Here is a 21604-nt window from a genome sequence, read left to right on the forward strand (position 1 = left end):
TGGTGTGAATGAGAATTAGCTTCAAAACATTCCCTCCTGAGGAAGGGTCGAGGAGACGCTGGGGTCGACCTTGGAGTGCTCCCCGAACGTGGATTCCGAAAGCCATAACTTCAAAGGGTTTTCTCATAATTACGTAGTGAGGTTAATTATGTCTGTATGCGATGATGAATTAATGCAGAAAGTGATGATTCTCCAGGCGAATTCCCAATGTCCTTCAAATAATAATGATAGATAAAATTTAACTAAAATATTTCATTCAGGTAATGTTTCATCATCATCGTCGTCATCATCCAGTGGATCTGGAGACGAATATTGCTGCGTTGGCCAGCACACAATAACAAACTCTGATGATTTATCATCTGATCTGGATATCGGTGGTAAATGCACGTTAAAACGCACCAGAAATAGGGGAAGACTGAGATATTGCGAGGATGAGGACAGCAAGGATGACCTGAAGAGCTCGAACAAGAGACCCAGAGTGAAGGGGGATGTTAAGGTCGATCTGCAGGAGGATCCCACCGTTGATGTGAGAATCATTGACTTTGCTCATACGACTTTTGGACATAATGTGGGGGGAGGAGGTAGTAAAGTACATCAGGGGCCTGATTGTGGGTTTTTGACTGGATTGGACAGTCTCAGGAAATTGTTGGGAGAAATTCTCGCCGAGGGATAAGTTCCCGGATAATTTCTCCCAAGTGAGGGAAAGAGTGAGAGGGAGAAGGAATTGAGTCGAGGGATTTTGAGAACTCTTGGACAACATAATTTTTTTTTTATTCCATCTGAAAAATTCCTGAATTTTCACCAGGGATTTGATGATTATTCGAGTAGCTCGACAGTATTCAATTAATTGTTGACTTTTGAATGTATCTCGAGGCTTCATGTCAATCATTGTGAAGAAAAAGTCAGAACCTCTGTGATCCTAGACTGGTCACCTGATTGTTGACGTTTTCGTTTGAATCGCTGTACTGAGCTCGATGAATCAGCGATGAGGCAGTGAAAAAGTTCGAGTTGGCTCAGCTTCCAGCCGAGATTTTCAGAAATATCTTGGAATCCAAGATCAATTCGTTTTATAAAAAATGTTATGACGAATATTTTGCTATCTGCCTTCGATTCCGAGATCTTCTTTGCAAACAGAACCGTAATGAAAATTGATTTGCATGGTTCTACTGCCTCATTACTGAATTAGAAAATTATAAAAAAACAGTCTTTAAATTTTTCAATACTTTTAAATAACAGACATTTTTTCCAGAATTTATTACTCAGGTATCTAACACATAACAAAATTAAAAATCAATATTAATTCGTCAGAGAACCGAAATTGTAAGGCACAGATTATTTGGGTGCACTGAGAGAAAACAAAGCGAATTCCTCAGACAAATGGTGTTTGGCACAGAATATTTACAAGTGAACAAATTTATGCCGATTTTAGTTTTCTGGTTTTGTGCGAATAGCTTATTCTAAAGAAGACAACATAATTTTGCGTCATTACTTTTTTTTAAAGTCTTTAATTAAATCTGGAAAGGAGTGAATTACGACAAATTTCATTGCCTCCCTTAGATTTGGAGATATTCTTTGGAGACTGAAGGGAGGGCTAAATCGACTTGGAGCGTTTTATCGCTCGTCTTTGGGCTGCTACAGATAAATTTGCTCAGAAAAATATTGAGCACATGAGGTGGAACCCATCCTCATCTTCAGGGAAAAACATTCATTAAAAATTACCCAATCGTTTAGTAATTGTATTGTGTTTTGGTCATTTCCGGAAAAATTACCATACCAGTAAAATTGCGTCAGTAGAATCAGTAAAATTCATCAGTAAAATCAGTTAAAAATGTCAATAGAATCAGTAAAATTCGTCGAGTGCTTGGCAAAGTTCACATACTCGTTTTAAGAAAATTTGTCCAACAATCACATCATTTTGACTAAGAGCCCGACAAATTTTACTGATCGGTACGGTAAATTCCCGAGAATTGCCACCACACGACAAGATTACCATATAACCCGGTAATTTATGACGAAATTTTCCTTCCGGGTATGCGAGGATGCAATTAATTACGTGAAGGGAACCCTCTTATGCAAGTGCGAAATGTCATTTTGTTAGAAACTAGGTAAAAAGATACCTTAGATCCATCAAAAATTTATCTAAAAGATCGTTTATCGACGGCAATCCACGTCTAGTTAGATCTTCAGATCGGTGAGGCGGGAATCCCGGGTTCGATTCCCGGCTGCTGCACCAATTTTCGGACGTCTCTCATTTCTCGGTTTCATTGTAAATACACATACAACTTACCATCAGAGTAAAAATTTCAATCCAATTATTTTGCAGAGGGAAATGACTATTTTCGAAATCACAAATTATTAGGATCTGTGTGAAATCCTTATTGAGGGTATGAGAATGGTTTTTCGAAAAATAAATATTCCACCTTAAAATATAATGGAATTGAAAATTTTACTCTGATGTTAAGTAGAAAATCTCATAAGAAGAGACAACTGTGCCAGACCAAAGGTTTTCCCCTCTGGAAGAGGTTTTCCTTGGTCCTCGGCGAATGCTGGTACGTGAGGGGTGGGGGGGTAATTTTTTAAAATCCGAAATGCTATACTACTTACAGAAAATTAAATTTTTATAAAATATTGTTTCATCCGAAACAGTATAGCAGGTGTGTATATAGAGAAAATTTTTTGGAGAAACCTCTTACCACAAGGATATAAATTCAGCAAAAATTACCTGGCGTTCAGGGAAATTTACCAGACCGCTCAGTAGAATATGTAAACTGCTTCATCGAGAAAAAAAAATTTGCCAATTATATTTACTTGCCAGCAGTTAATTTACAAAACTATTTCCATGAGACTTGTTAATTGAAAACTAAATGAAGTACATTTTCTTATAGTTTGTATTGTTATTTCTTATTTGTCATTGTTGACAGAAGAAATTTGTCTTCTCAGTGTTGGTAAAACTTATCTACCTGTTTGAGGAAAATTGTCTAACAGTCAAACAATTTTTTTCGAATGGGTGAATAATTTTTATTGAACAATCTACTAATTTTACTGAGCGATGCGGTGAATTAATGGTTACGGGTAAAACAAAATACAATGACCAAACAGTTGGGTAATTTCAGCTGAATTCTTCTTCTCGTATACTTGGACACTAGGTGGTGGCTCCGTATGTCGTACTGAACGTTTCGATCACTTCAATTGGCAATAGGACTTTCCTCGATCTTTCTAGTTAAATCGTCAGGTTGTTCAATGAAATTTCATCTTATTTATAATTACGGAATGTACATATTTAGTCCGTAAAATACTTCGATTATTGACTCGTGAAAATAGGGAATTCGAACACATAATGGCGACTGGATGGCAGGGGAGTTGAGACGCGTTGCGATCAATTTACAAACTAATGGCGCCACTCGACTAATCTCTTTCCAGTGAATCGGATAAGGATAACCTGATCGGCCCGTTGTTCGCTGCCACGAATATAGTTACAGGAATGCCAACATTGGCTGATCCAAACTGCTGACACTGTCATGTTGACAGTTGGAGGAACCCCAAGTCGTGACCAGAAAGTAAAACTTGTAAATGAAAAGTGAAATCCGTGAATAAAATACTATATATCGTAAACCGCAGTGTTTTCCCTAGGGATTTTCACTTTTCCTTGTCTGGGAATTGGTATTGACCCACCCCTGAACTTGAAAAAGTGAAAATCACTACAGAAAAATATTGATCATGACTAATACCCTAGGGATATTCAGCCGAGTGGTGTCACACGACCAAAAATCCCTAGGGCATTCGTCTCAAAATATACTATTCATTTTCGCGCTTCGATTACACGTCAACATAAAGGTCCTTTTCCACACGGGCGGAACGTAACAGCAGTGACAAAATAGTACATTTTTTATAAAAATGCCCCCGGAGTTCTGGCCTCGGTTTCGAATTCCGATTTGGATTCACCATTTTTTAAGTAAAATTTTCTTGTAAAATTATATCAAAAATAATCCTGGTACCATTCCTACCTAATCCAAAATCCAATCCAAGAATTTCCTCTGACGTCACAAGATGTGGAACGTTATATAACTATTTTGTTCCACACTATAGTTTTTCTCAGTGATGTTACCTTCAGTGAGTGGCGAACTGGGCTATTTTTCACTTTCATTTTTTTTAATGAAAAGTCTTTTCGTTTACTAGTGAACGAAAAGGTACTTTTAGACACGGGTTGAACATAGCAGCAGTTACAAAACGTTACGTTCGTCGTCTAGGGACTTTCTTCGCGCAGTTAGGTCGCACTGTCTAGTCCTTAAAGTGAGTGTATTATCACAGGAGTAAATACTCGACTCCCACGGCAATAAACTCAGATGGGTTAGAAAATACGACACGAGTAAAAATCCCTAGGGTATTCCTAGACCGTGAACAATATTTTTTCGTAGGGATTTTCACTTTTTCGAGGTCGTGGAAGGTCCAATGCCAATTCTCGCTTCATAAACTCACATGAGTCCTAAAATACTTTACTCCCTAGAAGCGCAATATGCTATTATGCCCCTATAATCTCCGATTATGCCATTCGAGGGTGAAAACCGAAATTCTAACCTCACTTAGTTGACTTATTAAATATTTTATAACTTGACATAATGACGAGTAACTTGTCATTCGTCATTATGTCAAGTTATAATCACAGAATGTAAGATATTTCTCCATTACTTCATCGAAAATATGCCAAATTAAGGTTATTGTCATGTAAAATATTTACTGGACAGAATTTGGTTAAATTATTATGGTAAACAATGAAAAAAAGTAGCTGCATAACGATCACTCTCTATTTGAGATTATTCGAGCTAAATTTGCGATAGAAATTTTCAAAATCTTTTCACGTGTTCAAATGTTGCGTCGCGGATTAGAATTTTTGTAAATCAACGACTCGATAGTTTTTCAATTAAAAATCGTTTGGGGTAGAAGTTGGATCACTGAGTACAGCACAAAAATTAAATCGATTGATCGTTTTGTTTGCGAGGAAGATTTACAGAGTTCATAAATTTACGTAATTGAGAATAATTACAATGAAAAATACATAGTTATAGTTTAGCTGTCGATAAACAATGCAATCAATCGAGCGAAACTATGTACTCGCAAAATATTGTGCTTCAATCTTCGCCATTTTACACCGGATAAACTTTTTACAGAGACTGTCTCGCGTAAACTACCTTAAGTGGCCATGGAACTTACCATCAGAGTAAAATTGCCAATCCAATTATTTTGTGAGGTGAACTGATTATTTTGGGAAATAAAAATTGTTAGGCATTTTTGAGGACATAAGAATTGGTTTTTCCAAAAATAAACTTTTCCCCCTAGATAATGATGGGGTTGAAAATTTTCCTGTGATGGTAAGTCCTATGGTCACTTAAAGTCACTTTTTCGGACAGCGAACTGAAAATAACATATTCGTACTTGTGCAGAGAACAATATTAGTTGTATTTTAGTGTATTTTTATGAAAACGTGATCTAGAGTTTTTTTTGACATTTTTAAAATATTCTGTAAATTCTAATTTTTTTGTTCAAGCAGAATGTTCGTCGCCAGTTGTTCGCAAATTTCTCGTTCTCTCAGTGCAGGCCATCATAATCGAATGATAATTTGGCAACTTGGGGCGAATTTTGAAACAGAATATGTATTTAGTAAAAATATAACCAATAATTCCCACATAATTTGGCCGTGCGATCTATATATCCTCATATTATTTACTAACTCTATTCTAAATTCATAGTAATGAGATAATTTAGATGAATTATCTCCTGAAATTTGGTTGTTATTGATACATCAATATAATTCACTGTGATTTATTTAAATACTTTGGGAAGCAAAGGGATTAAAAAATTAGAAAAAAAAGAAGAAAAAGAAAAAAAAGCTCTTGTGGGTAACAAAATTACCGACAAGAGAAGTTCAATGAATTCTGGTGTAATATTGATTATTAATTACTATTGATTATTCAAACCATTTAATTTCTTCCAGTAATTATGATCGTCAGGAAGTTATCAGGGGAAAAGCTAAATTTAGTCTAAACTTCTTTTCTTCGTAGATATAGCAATATTCAACGATTGTTTAGTCGATGTCATCTACTGAAATTAGCTCATGAGGAAATAAACATTCATGGCAATGGGCCGATCTCGACTAATCAAGAAGATGAATCAGAGGTCAAGATGACCTTGAAATTATAATTACTCGATGATTGACGAGTAATTGACAGCCTCCAATTACCTCGCTATTAATTCATCGGACCAAGAATTTCTCCCTCTCAATTTTTCGGAGTCTATTATACAAGAAACGAAAAATCGCTGAAGTAGATTATTCTTCGTAGTCCATTTCATGGGGGAGTTTTAGAAGAATTCAACGAAATAATTGTTCCTTAGACTGGGGGGGACGATTGTGAATTTTTTTTTCTTTCTCGATTTGCTGGGAATTTATTCTGTCATTCCGTTATTCAACAGAAATTTTTTAAAATGGGAAAAAAATTTGTGAGAGGAAGACCAATGAATTTTGAAAATCTGCATTTTGTCAAAATTATACTCGGAATTTTCGGGGGTTGGTTAAGTAGCTGAGGGGATTTTCAAGGAGTCAAGATCACCCAGTTGATCTGTACGTGAATAAAACTGGTGTTTTATTTTCTCAAACATTTTTCAAAAAAATCGTTTTTATTCATTGAAACTAAATATTTGTTGACTTTATTTGATTTTGAAAGGTAATCATGTTTTTAAAATATTTATACTTAATTTTATTTGCGTAGATATCAACTCTGTGGGGTTAATTCCGTAGCGAAGTGCTAAAAGGAGATAAGTGACTTCGGATTGTTGACAAGGTTTCGATGAATATCTCGAGATCTAGGAAAAATAGCAAAATTTTCATTGAAACTTTTTTGTGAAGCGAATCGAGAGCTACAATAATTGTTATGACAAAAATTTTGCTATCTCTTTCAGATTCGGAGATATCGCTCGAAAACTAGACTCAGAGATAAGTCAACTTATGCTATTTACTACTTCGGTACTGAATTTTCAAGTCGATCGATGGATCGAGACATTTTTTAAAATTTTCCACGAAACGTGAAATTCTCTGGAGCTTTTTTCCCTTTCAATTTCTGCAACCCCAACGTACCGAGGCTTTATAATTTTTCCAAAATCTAAGGACTCAATATTCACTTCGGTCTTTCCTTCAAGAAATTTAGAATAATTTCTATTTTCGTTTGTGAACTCGATCAATTAACTGATCGAGTTGTCAATAAATTATTATTTTGGGGATGTAAATAATGTATAAATACTTGAGGAACTTATGGGAGAAGGAGTAGGGGAGGGGGTATGGAAGTGGTAGAGGCAACAAATATTTTGTCTCTTGAGCAGTATTTTTTTTCTGTTTTTCTTAAAAATTATATTGTCGATGAGGATGTGTACTGTTGATAGGACTCTTTTAAAATAGAAATTGTATTGTGAGGGATACATTTAAGTGAGATATTTATTGCGTACGGGCAAAACAAAGTAATGAAATTACTGATGCAAAAAATAAAACTCAACACGAAGAATGTAAATAGGTGTTCTTACAGAAAATCTGTGGTTGGGAGAAATCATTGAAAAGAGAAAGGAAAATTGAGAAATCGATTTTTTTTAAATCGACAAGAAAAATGGGTAGCGAAGCGATAAAATCGTTCAAGTCGCTTTCACAGACTTCATGAAACCTAACAGCATTTACCCGAAATATTGACAAATCTAAGGGAGTTACCAAAATTTTCGTTATCACCTTTTTTACCTCCCAGTTGTGTCTACAAAAAAGTCGTAACAAAAGATTTTCCGTCTCTTCTGCATTTTGAGATATTCATCGATCAAGAGGCAATAGTCAAAATCAATTTGACCTGTTTCATTGCTTCGCTACTAAAATATAATATTCCAATCGATCAGTCGCCTCAGAAATTCCCAAGTATCTCTTTTCAAGGTAAACTTTAATGAAGTACGAGTTGAATATTATATATTAAGTAAAATGAAAGATAAAACTATATTTTTTTTTAATTAAAAAAAAATAACTCGCCTAAGGTAAATAGTTTTTGTTGTTCATCTATGTGACGTTGAGAATTGATATTTCATGTGTAACTTGTCCGTACAATTAATGATATGAAGAAAATTTAATTTTGATTTCAAGTGTAAAATTGTGAAAATGATGTTCTGAAGAATAAACGAAAAAAAAAGACAAATTACCGCTGTTGTTTTCAATGTGCTTTCCGTATTTATCTTTATCGATTAAGAATTAAGAAAAACACTTTCTTTAGTCGATTTCATGTTTTCATGGTCATAATATTAATCGGTAGAGAGGAGGGGGTAATTGAATTATTTTTCATTGTTTTTTTCAATCAATGAAAACTTCTTATATTATTAATCAATAACAAGACTTTACAGGTAAATTTGATTCTCTACAGTAATTAAAAATAATAGTAATAATGGTAATTAGCAAAAGAGGAATTAATCACTGGTAAATACAATAAATATGAAATCTAGAGTAAAAAATTAGAGAATTTTCTACGATTAATAATCATTCGATAGACTACATTTTTTGTTGATTTTCGTGGTTTTTTTTTTCTTACAAATTGATTCAATATCGAAATGATAAATTGTAATAGACCAAAATCGGAATCTCAGAAGACTTTTGTGACGGCAATTTTGTTTCCAACAAATTGGTCCAATATTTTCTCTAAACTTAATCATTTCTGAGAGAATTACGTAGTTAGGAATCTATCCTCATCACGTTTCTGTTTTATTCTAAAAGAGAATATCGAATTTTCTCGATATTTTTCTTGGTACTTAATAGGCCTTGCCATTTATCTTTTGAACTCAACAGTTTTCGAGATATTCCTGTGTTAAAAAAACATGACTCATTACGTTTTATCATTTCACTACAAAATCATGATCGATTAGTGAATAAATTAGTTTTAGTTTGTTAAAGTAATACTTTATCTTTAGATTACTACGAGCTTCCAGACGTTTTTTAATTAACGTAAATAAATGAAGAGAGTAATTTTCATATTTTCATAGAAAAATTCTTAGACAATTTTTGATAATCCTTATCTTCATCCTGATTGATGATCATGGACAATTTTACAGTAATTTAAATACAAAAGAAATCTAGAAAATTACAAAAATCATCTTCAATTTTTGAGGCTAAATTCAAATACTTTTGGTGAAAATTTGGTTCCGCACATTTTTTGTTTAATGGATCCGCCAACAATTTCATGCTTATAGAAAAAAAATATCGATATAAATGATAAACAACTGTTTCAATAATCGAAGAAGATCTTTGGCTTTCGTCGATGTATTGAGCTGGCCATAATGGAATTATTCATGTGAATTTAATGATCCATTCAATTGCAAATCAGTAGCGAAGAGGTAAGACAGCTGAAGTCAACTTTCACAATTGATCACTTCTCCGAAAAAGGTAATAACGACAATTAGATTATTTATCCTGTATTTAATGATAATCATCGACCATTCAAGTGAAAGCTAAATTAAACTTCAAAAGTTCTGACACTCTGCTACTGAGATATCATTTGAATGAGTGATTTTACAAAACAATCGTTCGTTAAATTATTGGAGAAAAAAAACATTTCAGGCAAAAGGCCATTGCTATATCATTTTTTGTAAATAATCCATTTGTTTCCTGGTAATCATCGAATACCTGATGATTTCACAAATCGTTCTCTCAATTTTACAAAAAAAATTCTTTGCGGCTCTCAAAATTCTCCATAACAAATTTTTACATTTTCCTCGGAATTCATTTGCTCAATAATCACACAATTAAACCCACAGAAACATCAATTCCGAATTGAATAATATCAAATAAATGTTCATTATAATCATTCGAGTCCCACTGATTTGGTTTAAATAACACAACTTTGAGTTGAATGTTATTTAAATCAAATGTACATTTTCCCTGGATTTATGTGTTAATATGAAATGTATCTCCGCATTTTCAGAAATATCAGAAGATTTTTTACTGATCACTGGGCAGGAGAAAAAATCTACTAATATCTTGGCGAAACTATTTGACAGAAAAAATCAATAGAAGTTAATCTTATTATACCACTTTTTTTATTGAGACGTTTTCTGCTCAAATTTCTCCACATGAATTCAGTAGCGAAATAAGTCACTTCTGACTCTTGACCAGTTTTTGATGAGTATCTCGCAATCTAGGGGAGGTAACAACATTTTCATCATACCCTTTTTTCGGGAGACAATTGAGAGTTGCAACAAATGTTATGACAAAAATTTCGCTATCTCGCTTAGATTCGGAGATATCGCTCCAAAACTGGACTCAGAGATAAATCAATTTACCTCATTTTACCACTTTGGTACTGAATTATTCAGTAGAAAAATTGTAAAATGGCTCGAATCGACTTTACTTCTCTTTTTTTTCAATAACATCTCATTAGGATAAATTCTCTAATTGATAAACTGAGATGAGCGCATTTTCCGCAAAAATTCGCTTTTCTATTAACTTAGGTCTCATCAATGAGTGGATGAGCGAAAGCCAAACTTTTGGAACAAAAATCAGCGCACCCTAGTTTACCAACTCACAATATAGCCGTATAATAAAATCAAAATCTATTGCTTTCCCTGTGAAATATTTACTCAACAGAATTTCCCTTCGAAAACCTGACAGAATTTTCACCAGAAAATCGATAGCATTTTTTCAACAAAATTATCTTCCACATCTCCATCTCCCCTTCGTTTTCCTCTTTTTCCCATATCATAACATGAACCCACTCTTTAATAACCCAACCTTTACATATCCCCAGCCAACTGATAATGTCTCCTCCTCAAGGCAGCGAGTTTGAGTCGCTCTGTCTCCAGTGCTTGCTCGAGCTCCAGCACTCTCACCTGCGCCTCCATCTCCAATCGTTTGGCCTGATGAAGATTCAGCCCCGCCATATCCAGATCCTCGCTCTCCTCTACCATTTGACTGCAGCTCTTAGCTGTTGCCACAACTCCAGCAGTGGCCTGAGTCACTTCTCTACTGGCCTGAGTCAATCCCCCAAGATTTGTCGAGTTCCTTTCAGCTTTGACTCTGCTAGCCACCACCAGCTGTGCAGTAGAGGCAGCAATTCCCTGCGATGCCACCACCAACTGCTCAAACTTCCCATCACCACCAACGACCTTGTCAGCCGCTTCCAGAAGAAACTTGGCGCCCATACCAATAGCTTTAGCAGCGGAAATCAAGCCCTCAGACCACTGGTGATTTCGTTTGTAAAATTCTTTGGCAGAGGCCGTTCCCTTTCCCTGAGCAACGATCTCAGTCTGCAGGAGTCTAGACTTTTTCACCAACTTTCTGATACACGACATCAGCTCAGTACAGGAGTCCAGAATTTTTTCGTTCACTTCCAGTTTTAGTCCAGAGTCACCAGCTCGAGATTTACTCAACATCTCCTGGATTTTTGCTGCGGCTTCCTCTATGGCTTTGTCCATTCCCTTGAATTAAAATAGCGGATTTATAAACGATGATTTGACGATAGGGGAGAACCCAATTGGAAAAGAGGTCTAACGTTGTGATAAAAATAGTGGAGCCCTTAGGATTTGATTTTTTTCAATAAGAACTGTAAGAAAAAATCTATCAAAAATTATAAATGAATGTTAAATGATTATTAAACGATTTATAGGCATAAGATTAATTTTCATTCTCAGGTCAAAAATAGCAGATCGATAAAATAAAACATGAAATTCAAATTTTACGATTCAAAAATCAAGATTTGCTTGAGTTAAGGAAATATAGCTCAAGGGAAAGTCAAAACTGTACTTTGAATCAGTAATTCATCGACGTCAGAATTTCATTTCCATTCAAGTGACCATATGATTTACCATCGCAGTAAAATTTTCAATCTCATTATTTACTCAGCAAAATGTTTTTTCGAAAAATGAATTCGTATGCCCTCAGTAATGACCTCACATCGAATATAACAATTTGTGTTTTTCAAAATAATCGTTTCTCCCTACAAAATAATCTCATTAAAATACGATTCTACTCACGTCGGCTCTACACATGTAAATAAAATAATCAAAATGTAAACGCGAATGTTGACAAAAAAGTAGTAATAATTAAGAAAAAAATAATATTAGAGGTCACATTCGACGGTCTCACCTGCAATTCGCTCTCCACCATATCGCCGATCCTCTCCACATCCCCCCGAGCCTTAGCAAGGCCACTAGCTAGTCCGGAGATAACGTCCAGTTGATCCCTGATCACATTGAACTGATCCTCAGTCGCTTCCGACTTGTTCTTGATCATTTGAAGAAGTGAAATCGAAGCTGTCGACAGTTTTTTACATTCTTCAGTTAATTTATCATCCATCGTGATGTCGGTGGAGGTGTTGGACGTGGATTTAGCGTGGATGAGGTACAGAGAGAGATGATAAGCAGAATTCATAGAGGCTTTGATCAGTTGTTTTCCATCTGTCAATTTTTCCTGATAAATCTTGTAGCTCTTATCCAGATCTGAGAGGGCTTGCAAGGCTGGATGTTTCTGGGTTTCCAGGTAGTCCGGAGTGCACGTCAAGGCCGCAATGGAGGGACTCTCGATAGTAATGGAGGCCGTCACCAGGAGTTGCTCCGCTGACGAAATGGAATTCAAGATCAACTCGATTAGAGACGAGTCTGAATCTTTCTTAGATTGAATTCTTGTCTTCTCAAGGTCTGCATTGAGCTCAGCTATTCTTGTATCAAGTTCCTCCTTCTGTGACAGAAGATCATGGAGGTCACCCTCAGCTACGGATTTCTCTGAGGAGATGAAATCAATCTTCGCTAGGAGGGCGATGTTCTCGTTCTTCAGCTGGTCAAACTGGGTTTGGACCTCCACGAGTTCAGAGCGAGCTTGGGCAACTCGTTCTGCTTCCTGAGAGGCCGTCGCTTGACCCTGGAGAAGTTCCTCCAGGCGCAGGTTCACTTCCTGGGCTCGACGATCCGACTGCTCCAAGGAGAGACGCGTGGATCCCAGGAGTTTATCCACTTCTGCTTTCTACGGAATACAATAGGGATTAATGTTATTCATTCTCTTAATTTTATTTAATAAAAAATTTATTTATTTATAAAATAATAATAATAATAATAATAATAATAATAATAATAATAATAATAATAAATAAAATTGATTGATCTTGATTTTATTTAATAAATAAATAAATTTATTTATAAATATTTATTTATTTAATAAATATTTATTTATTAAGAAATAAATAAATAAATTTATTGATTTATTAAATAAAATCAAGATCAATCAATTTTAGTTGAATACTTGTTTAAGTAATAAACATTTCAGTATTTAGTATTTATAATATATGAAAACAGTAAATATTGACAGCTTGTTTGCTACTTGAAATAGTTCTGGATCAGAAATTATTTTGTATCCAAATACCTGGTGTTAAGTATTTTCAACAAGAAAAAAAATTAAACTTATTCGTTTTTGGAATTAACTAATGAAGTTTGGACTTATGGATTTGTACGGTAATTTCTAGTTAGAAATGACTCAATCAGCCACTACTAGACCTTTATTAGTAAAGTAATGAGTCTTTAAAATTCAAGATGTTCTTAATCATCAATTTAGAATTGACGATCGTTTCAGAGCAATTCATGAAATCGACTGAAATGTAATCACAATTATAAATTTGTAGTCTTTGTTTTTAATTTGGTAAATTGATACATTCAGTTGGGATATTGTCGACTTAATAATTTACTGATAACCTACAGGTGCTGTTGATGATAATAACGTATAAACTTTAATGACTAATTTGCCATTTGTCGAGTATACACGTTCAACAGGAACACTTGTGTTCCCGTAGACAACAAAAAATTCGACAGTTTATTATTATCACTGACATTTCTAAAAGTAATAATAATATTCAAAAAGCAATCTCCCATTTTTGTAAAAGCGAAGAACAATACTTTCAAATCGAAAAACTCGTTTTTCAAACAAAAATGTACAAAACAGTAAGAATTTATTATTTATTTCTTTAAAAAGTTTTTCCTCGAACAATAGTATATTTTTAAATTAAGTAAGTATTTATAAAAATTGAAAATATCGATATTACTTATGCTCATAATAATGTGGAGTTCGGCAAATTTCTAGTTTACGAGGAGAAAAACAAAGTCAGTTATGAAAAAGAATGATGTTTTGCGTTTTATCATCGGTCGCGATGTTTTGTAATATAGATATCTATCAAAGGTTATTATCTAATCTTAAGCTGATAGTAGAATCAATAACGTCTCACCTTTCGTATCAAATTGATATGTTCTTCACGAAGTTTGGAATAAACTTCCTTCAGCTTTTGAAACTTCTCATCCAGTAAACGATTTTTTTCTGTGAAACATTTTGTAAATTGGCATGGAATCAATTATCTGTCTGACTCAAAATTCAATCGCAAAATTGTGTATTGAATTGATTTTACCTTCTAGTTCATTAACTTTCAGAATTAACTCAGCACTTTGTTTGCCTAACGCATCATTGAGGTGTCGTTGTTTCATCAATTCCTGGTCCTGAAATTGAATGCTATTCATAAATAACATTGATAACAATAAAATTACTAGTCGTGAACTTTTGTTAAAGATTTTTTCGAACGACTCGATGGGACTGATATCCTAATTGTTTCAAATTTATTTTTAATCAAAATACAGAAAAAATGATTTCAAATTAAATTCAAACACGTTTAATCGAAATTAGATTTGTTCTCATGAAACAAATCAAAAAATCCAATTTAAATTGACAACTTTTCACTGAAATTTGAGATTTCTGTGTTTACATGATTTTCATTATATTTTTTAATTCAACAACAACAAATGAAACTCAAAAAAAAAATTGAAACTCTGAAATTGTAACGGCTAAAAAATTGTAAAAATAATTAATAATTTCAATTGTTTGGAAATCATCAATTTTCACCTCGTCAATTTAATTCAGAAAATGATTTCTGATCAGGTTTGCTTTTATTAAATTTCATGGAATTAATAAACTGCTTTCAATTATATTTAGAAATTTATCTACTTACCTTAAGAGCAATTTCGGGATCTACTTTTCTCATATGTTGCTTCATATCCTCAACCAGCCTCTGATGTTCGCGAATTAAGAACTGTAATTCTTCTCTCTGTCTCTCGTGCTCTTCGATCATTGCTTCTTGTGCATAATAATGCTCTCTAGAAAAAAAACGTCAGAATCACCTTTACCGAAGTGTGAAAAAGAAAAAAATTAATCTTAGGAGTGAGACGAGAACCCAAACATATCCTGGCTAAATTTTTAAAGATAATCATCTCTCTATTCGTAACTAAATGTTATTAGAAAATGTCGAAAAATCAATCCACATGACAACAATCTCAATGGAAGTAATTGCTCTTTTTCCAGTTCAAAGACAATCTCCATTTGGAAGAAAGATTGCTAATTTATTGGCAAATAGAGACGACAATTATAAACCCAAACAAAAGCGATAACACCTGTTTTTATTGCCTTTATTATTGTTATTCGATTGAATTATAAAAAAATTAATGTTTATACCTTTCGTGACGACTCTCTGGAGAAATAGTTCCATTTCCAGCCGAGTCAAACTGATCTCCAGTTATGGACGTTGTATCTGATGTATCAATAAGACTGTCAACAGTACTTTCATTATCAATTGGATCTTCCTGAGGTAGAACAACGACTGGTGTAACGTAGGTCCTTAATTCTGATTGTATCAAAAAGTTTGGTGGATTCTGTAATAGAAGAATGGATCAATTAATAGAGTACAATACATTCCAAATAAAAACTTTTTATCAATATTTATTAACCCTAGATTGATCACCCATTGACCGCTTGTTCACTCGTCATTATTTTTTAAATTAAATCACACATTTAAAAAAAAAGTTAATGATCGGGCGCAAATAGAAACATTTTCTATAGCTTCTAATATTTCTATCGAATTTATAATATATAAGATATATATTATGTACACAAAAGATATATCACGTTAAATAGGATATTCGACGTATATTTCCTCTACTGACTTATTCCTTGTATATATACTATATACTATATAACATATATGCATATAATATAATATTTAAATTATTTGAAAAACATATCATTATATCATATGATAATATAATGATACGTTGATTTAATCAATGATTTAAAATGTAAATATAACTTCAGGGTCTCCTGCCTTTATCCGGTATATATTTCCATCTAATTATTTAAAAAATCACAACAAATGGCGGAGATCGTTTTTCTTACGCGATGATACCAAAGGAATTGCCCTCAGATTTTGGAAATCAGGTAAAAGTCAACTTGTCGACGTGACATGGAGAATACCTCACGTCCACTTCCACCAGGAAATGTTGAACATTTTATTCCCCACTAGTTTTTGTTCTCTATAATTCTAATTCTTATCGAATGATTTGATGCCTGAAGGAAGTGAGGCGGCACTTCTGTCGCATTTGAACGTGAATATCTGTGGTATCCGGTAGCTCAATCGTAAGAGTCCCCGGTGCGGCACAGGGAAACCCGGGTTGGACTCCCGTCTGAATTACGGCCGAATTTTTTTTCTCTCTAATTCTAATTCTCTTCGATTCCGAAGAAATTGATTTCCACACCTGTAAATTAATTTGTACGGATAAATATTTTACCTCGGGCAATCCAGGTATGGTGATGAGATGCTTAAAGTACTGCATGTGTTTAATAGTATTATAAAAAGTCTTGAGCTCGTGGAACTGCTTGGAGAATCTATCCCTGTGTCCCAGCAACGTATCAGCAGGTAGAGCCCCATGAAGTTTGAAGAGAATTTTTACACAGTAATCGTAGAGCTGTGAGGCATCCTGAATGCAAGGTATCAGTGGTGCTAGTCGACACTGTCCACATGGAGTCATTGAATTTGATCTTGACAGGTCGAGGGAGCCAAAGACTGCTCTCTGGAGGCTCAGTATATCGTCCATATAATCGAACATCTCCACGGACATCTGGAAGTAAATGTTGATGTCGTTTTCACCGATCGCCTCCAACTCTTCTGTCGTCACTTGGAGATTCCCAGGTAGCCCTGGATTTCGATTATGAAATTCTAGTTTTGTGATCAACAGACGAATGTACAGGTGGATGAGTTTGCCATAGCCCTCTCGTAGATGTTGCCACAACTTCCCAAGGTCCTCGAGCCTCTTCTTGTGACGCTGGGAGTCTGGAATCACCCGGGGATGGCCCTCCCTCAGGACTTTGTGAAGAACATGACAGAATTTCCATGCGACGATTCGGTTCTCCTGCAGGGGCTGACGCAGGACAAATGTCCAGAATACAGTACCACTTTTCTCTTGGTATGTCCCGATTATGGCGCCTGATTGATGGGTTTGTTAAGGATTTTTCTGATAGTTTTAGAGGTACAGTCCAGGGCGTCAGGGGTCTTTTGAGTTGGAAAATTATTTCAAAAGATTTCTCTATTTCTGTCGCTTATATCGATGTTAAGGGAGAGAAAGACGAAAATTTCCGCCCCTCAAAGTCACCCCGGAAGTATTGTTTAAATAATTGGAACCCACGATTTTACCATTTTTCTTTCATATCTCGATAAAAATTGACAATAGAGAGAAACACCTGAATACAAAATTATTCCTTATGAAATTACCAACAAAAAATGAATGAACATTTTTTTCATTATAACAGTCGAATCGAAGGTAATCGCACGTGAAAGCGCGCCCGGACTTCTCGACTGGTTACGGTGTCAGAGCTGGAAAATTTCGATATTGATCGAACAATTCCGATAAAAGGTTTTATTGTTTTTATTGCTTCGCTAATAAAAAATGTACTTCCTTGTCAGAAAAAGGATACTGCGCACATGTTTCTCCTTAACGGGTGTCTCAGTGGGATTGACAGCCTTGGAGATGGCAATGCTCTGAAACAAAGCCAATGAAAAACCCCATTAAATTTCCAATGACATGAATAACAGTAACAATTTAGAAAAAAATTAACCACTCTATAAAATAAAATGAAAATAACATCTCACCTGTTGTTGGAGCATTTTACCGGAGGCCGGTGGAACACTGTTCATGGTTAGTGGCTATAAATACCCCAATATTTCCCAAGGACAATACAAATCTTCAACAATTACGTTAGTCTCATAGAAATTTGCAGTCGAACCAATCAATCGTGGAATCGATAGAGATTGGTCATCCAAGTCGTGGTGAGGTTTTAGATCTGTTTGAAAATTCAACAGGTCATTGTTAGTCGGCTGTTAGATCCACATGCGAATTACTGGAAACATGACATCACTTGGGGTATAATTCATGCATTAATTAGCCGGATAATCAGGTGAAATATGAGTCGGAGGAGATCATTTTATGGTTGAGTAACGGGGAGGAAGAAGTACAGAATGTTAATTATCATAAATATTTATTTTGATTTTTAGAAGAATTTGTTGCAAGTTCCTGCGAGTAGAACTGGCCATTGTCTGAAGGGCTTCAGGCAATTGTTTATATTTTGTATAGATAATGATAATTGATCTTCACAAAGGTAGAAAAAGGTTTACGTGGGTGTTAGTGCAGAATGAAGATTGTAATGGGACGTTATGTGTAGTGTTGGGGATATTTGAGTAGAATTTTATTTAAATACGAGTTTATATATTAGAGGTATCAGTATTTAGTATTTATAATTGATGAAAATAGTCAATATGGACATGATTATGTACTTGAAGAGTAGTAAATACTGGATATTCATTATACTTGATGCTTTGTATCCAAATACCTGGTGTTGAATATTTTTAACAACAAAAAAAATTAAACTTATTAATTTTTAGAATTAGCAGGTGAAATGTGGACTTATGGATTTGTTTGATAATTTCTACTTAAAAATGACTCAATCAGCCACTGATTGACCTTTAATAGAATAATGAGTCGTTAAAATTCAAGATGTTCTTAATCATCAATTTAGAATTGATAATCGTTTCAGAGCATTTAATGAGATCGAGTAAAAGTCAATCACAATTGTAAATTTGTAGTCTTGAATTTTTATTTTGTAAATTGATACATTCTGTTGGAATATTGCAAACTAAATAATTTAATGATAATCCACGGATGCTGATGATGATAATGGCGTATAAAATTTAATGAATAATTTATCGAATGTTGAGTATACTCTTTCAAAATTCTACTGTTTACGTTCATCCCTGGCATTTCCAAAAATATTAATAATATTGAAAAAGAGACATCTCGTTTAATTCGAACAAAGAAACAATGAATCAGAAAATACTCGAACACGTCTCTAAGTATTAAGTATTCGAAAATTTAGTATTGAGTGCATAACTAAATACTAAATAGCGAAATATCTGGTATTTACATTTATCCTATCAGCGAAAGCTCTGAACTCTAAATCAAAATAAAACAAAAACCAAACGAAGGTCCACTAAACAAAAGTTTTTTTGTGAAAAATATAGAATTTTTCATACAATTTCATAAATATTAGCAGAAAGAAATATTGAGAATCGTATTTTCTACCCAATTGGTTCTAACTAATGACTTCCCAGTGAGGCATATGCACTTCCGGACATGAAAATTATGTTAAACTAGATGTTTTTCTATTCGTATAAGCCCTTTGGGGTCTTCACGATGTGCCCCTTTCTCACTTCGGAAGCCCCTGTACCATATTCGCCAAAGGACGAGGTAAAAATGCTACAAATTTTGACGACCGTCACCAGGAATCGAACCCAAATCCATTCTATACAAGTCTAGCACTCTAACCGCAAGTCACTACCGTCGGTATGTTAAACTACAAGATTATTGTTAAACAAAGGGTCTTAAGTGATGATTAAATCGCCATTGTTGATGTTTGAAGTCGTTCTAAATGATTTCCTCTAAAAAAATCATCTCAAATTCAGAAAATTTGGAAAATATAGAAAGTTTTATCCTCAAGGTCATATACAGTATGATAATCAGATTGTTTAGCATAACTGTAATTATAACTTAACGTAATGTATTTATAACATCACTTTTAATACCCGAAAATCCCAGTTTGGGACACAAAACTTCCAAAAGGGTATTTTCTCATGTAAATAATAATTGATTTACTTATTACAAGATTTTTTAATTAAAAAATCGTGACTTTCTCAGCTGTTTTTTTAGTTGATCACTCATGTGTACACTACAGTTTGCCAAAATTTTATTGCACATCGGTGTATGTGTTGTTCACGTGTAGAAGAAATGAAAATCAAATAATAGAACAATAAAATTCGGTTGAGCTCCAACAGCGACATTTTTCGTTTTTTAATAGACAATATTCTAGAGATAATTATTCCACGTTGATTTCTCCTCGCAAATGTGGCTTTAGTGCACCATTTAGCCTATTTATTAGTGTTATATATTTCATAAAAAAACTTCAGAACTGTCACTTTCGAATATTTTCATGTCAGATTCATTGAATTTGATTTTTTCTAGATATCGCCATTTTTCACGAGAACTTCACTGTCAAAAATCCTGCGAAATCCACAAATGTCAATGTCATTATGCCATATTCCCTGATCGAATTTTTCATATCACTTCCGGACCTGTCTGACCCCTGTGGTCCCCTCAATCATCACCCTCACACCCTAAAAAACCTTCCAAATGGGGCCTCATGTCCTTCTCTCGATACCTCAATAAATCGACTCTCGCACAGCAAAAAATACCTTAAAAGCCAAATCGACAGTGACAGATGTCCAAACATGACGAAATATCTCCAAAATCTCACCTGAAATTTCTCAAAGTGCTCACGTTGAAGGTCCAGAGATGTCTTCCTCTGCTGCAGAACCCTCGGGAGTGATATCGAGGCCATGTCCCCTCACAATCCCTCAAATCACCTTTAACATCCGTGAAAAAGCTCAAAATAAATTATCCAATTGTCAACAATATTCCTGACATCCCCACGGGAGCCAATAACCCCCTCCCAAGAATCGACCCTCTTTCCCGAGTCCTCGACAACACTCCAAACAAAAACAAACGCCCGAAATAACTTCACAACTCGATATTGGACTTTAACCAAATTCGAGTATTGAACTGATTTATTCACCAAATGTTTCTGCTGATCAGCGGATGTTCCACGTTTTTTTCCGATTCTAAAGTCCTCAAAAATGATTCAGAAGTACTCCAGACCCACCCACATGAGCCGATAACAAGGTACAACTGGTCCGATAGCCACCGAATGATCATCAGACACACGAATTCGTTGAAGGATGAAATGTGTGAATGAACTGATGAGTACTACGTAGGGACGACGAATTAATATGTGTTGGCGGGACACCGGAATAGGCCAGTTCCGATGTATCTCACTTTATCGAGATAATAATTATATTTCGGTTGGTCAACATGCCAGACCAAAAATTGATTATTAAACTCAGGCCACTGCAATCGTTAGGGAATCATTTGGGAATATTTGGGAAAGTATCTGCATCGTTTGAGAATCCGTTTTTTTATTTCTTATTAATTTATTATTTTTCAACGTGTAAGGCGGGTCATTTGAATTGAGAACTCATTCCATCATTCCATTTTGAAAATTATCAATCAGGATTTGTGGGGACTGCGTCCTGGTTTCAGGAACGCCGATCTTATCGACGGAGCCACGTCTTCTAATGATTCCCTG

At 34.6% G+C, this 21604-nt stretch overlaps 2 protein-coding genes across 6 annotated transcripts in view; one reads left to right on the top strand and one right to left on the bottom strand.

Moving 5' to 3' along the window:
• LOC135159980 (uncharacterized) overlaps nt 1-8213 on the top strand; it is a 34844-nt gene extending 26631 nt beyond the window's left edge. The window contains exon 8 of the mRNA XM_064116080.1: nt 261-8213. Coding sequence (XP_063972150.1) covers nt 261-673 — 413 coding nt within the window. The 3' untranslated portion in view covers nt 674-8213. The remainder of the gene's footprint in view (nt 1-260) is intronic.
• On the bottom strand, nt 7513-21288 carry LOC135159976 (huntingtin-interacting protein 1). Of its 5 annotated transcripts, XM_064116069.1 has the most exons (11): nt 21035-21288; nt 20717-20825; nt 18003-18193; nt 17828-17891; nt 16645-17339; nt 15536-15732; nt 15036-15180; nt 14442-14529; nt 14265-14353; nt 12143-13015; nt 7513-11475 (listed from the first exon to the last, which is right to left on the bottom strand). In XM_064116069.1, exons 3-11 carry the CDS (start codon nt 18045-18047, stop codon nt 10792-10794), a joined length of 2880 nt encoding a protein of 959 aa, XP_063972139.1. In that variant the 5' UTR covers nt 18048-18193; nt 20717-20825; nt 21035-21288; the 3' UTR covers nt 7513-10791. The 5 variants fall into 5 exon arrangements, with proteins under 5 accessions (XP_063972139.1, XP_063972136.1, XP_063972137.1 ...); XM_064116066.1 differs by lacking the exon at nt 18003-18193; XM_064116067.1 differs by having other exon boundaries at nt 20717-21288.
• Nucleotides 21289-21604: the final 316 nt, after the last annotated feature.

Source organism: Diachasmimorpha longicaudata, chromosome 3 (assembly GCF_034640455.1).
Source record: "Diachasmimorpha longicaudata isolate KC_UGA_2023 chromosome 3, iyDiaLong2, whole genome shotgun sequence".
In the NCBI taxonomy this organism is placed as follows: domain Eukaryota; kingdom Metazoa; phylum Arthropoda; class Insecta; order Hymenoptera; family Braconidae; genus Diachasmimorpha; species Diachasmimorpha longicaudata.

Coding starts and splice junctions, on each gene's coding strand:
- LOC135159976 (XM_064116066.1), bottom strand. CDS start 20,800: ATGGCCTCGATATCACTCCCGAGGGTTCTGCAGCAGAGGAAGACATCT. Junction 17,892..20,716: donor AGCACTTTGAGAAATTTCAG/GTGAGATTTTGG, acceptor GCTTTGTTTCAG/AGCATTGCCATCTCCAAGGC. Junction 14,530..15,035: donor ATCCCGAAATTGCTCTTAAG/GTAAGTAGATAA, acceptor ATTCAATTTCAG/GACCAGGAATTGATGAAACA.